General features: G+C 65.5%; 1 protein-coding gene across 1 annotated transcript in view; it reads right to left on the bottom strand.

Annotated features, from left to right (window-relative positions):
- Window positions 1-94: 94 nt before the first annotated feature.
- The window catches only part of PCSK7 (proprotein convertase subtilisin/kexin type 7), a gene marked incomplete at both ends in the record, with an annotated part of 11,165 nt that continues 10,807 nt past the window's right edge, over window positions 95-452 (bottom strand). Inside the window, 2 exon segments of the mRNA XM_009875311.1 lie at window positions 95-245; window positions 370-451. Coding sequence (XP_009873613.1) covers window positions 95-245; window positions 370-451 — 233 coding nt within the window.

Here is a 452-nt window from a genome sequence, read left to right on the forward strand (position 1 = left end):
GGCCGCTGCAGGGAGGCTCCCAGATGTTCCAAGGGCAGCCCTGGGCCCTGTGTGAGGTGCCAGAGGCTGGGCACAGCCTCACCCCACCACACACCCGAGCAGCACCTGCTTCCAGCCCTCCATGTCCCGCCACCCCAGGCTGGCAGTGTCCCTCCGCCGTTCCCTCATCTCTGCTGGGGACCAAGAGGAGCCGTACAGGGTCAGCTGCCACTGCTTCAAGGTCCCAGGCCTCAGGCTCTCATCTCCTGGGGAAGCAAGAGGTGGGTCAGGTGCTGAACTCTCCGACCCATCCGGGTGGCACCGTGCAGAGCTGACCCACGGCCACGGCCACCACCGTTGCATGAAGGACATGCGGAAGGCAGGACTCACCGATGTCCCTGACGACCAGTCTGTACGTGCCCTGTGCTTCCTCGCCCCAGCACCGGACAGTGGAGAAGGTCCAGTCCGCAAAG

The sequence above is a fragment of the Apaloderma vittatum genome, unplaced genomic scaffold (assembly GCF_000703405.1).
Source record: "Apaloderma vittatum isolate BGI_N311 unplaced genomic scaffold, ASM70340v1 scaffold32308, whole genome shotgun sequence".
NCBI lineage: Eukaryota > Metazoa > Chordata > Aves > Trogoniformes > Trogonidae > Apaloderma > Apaloderma vittatum.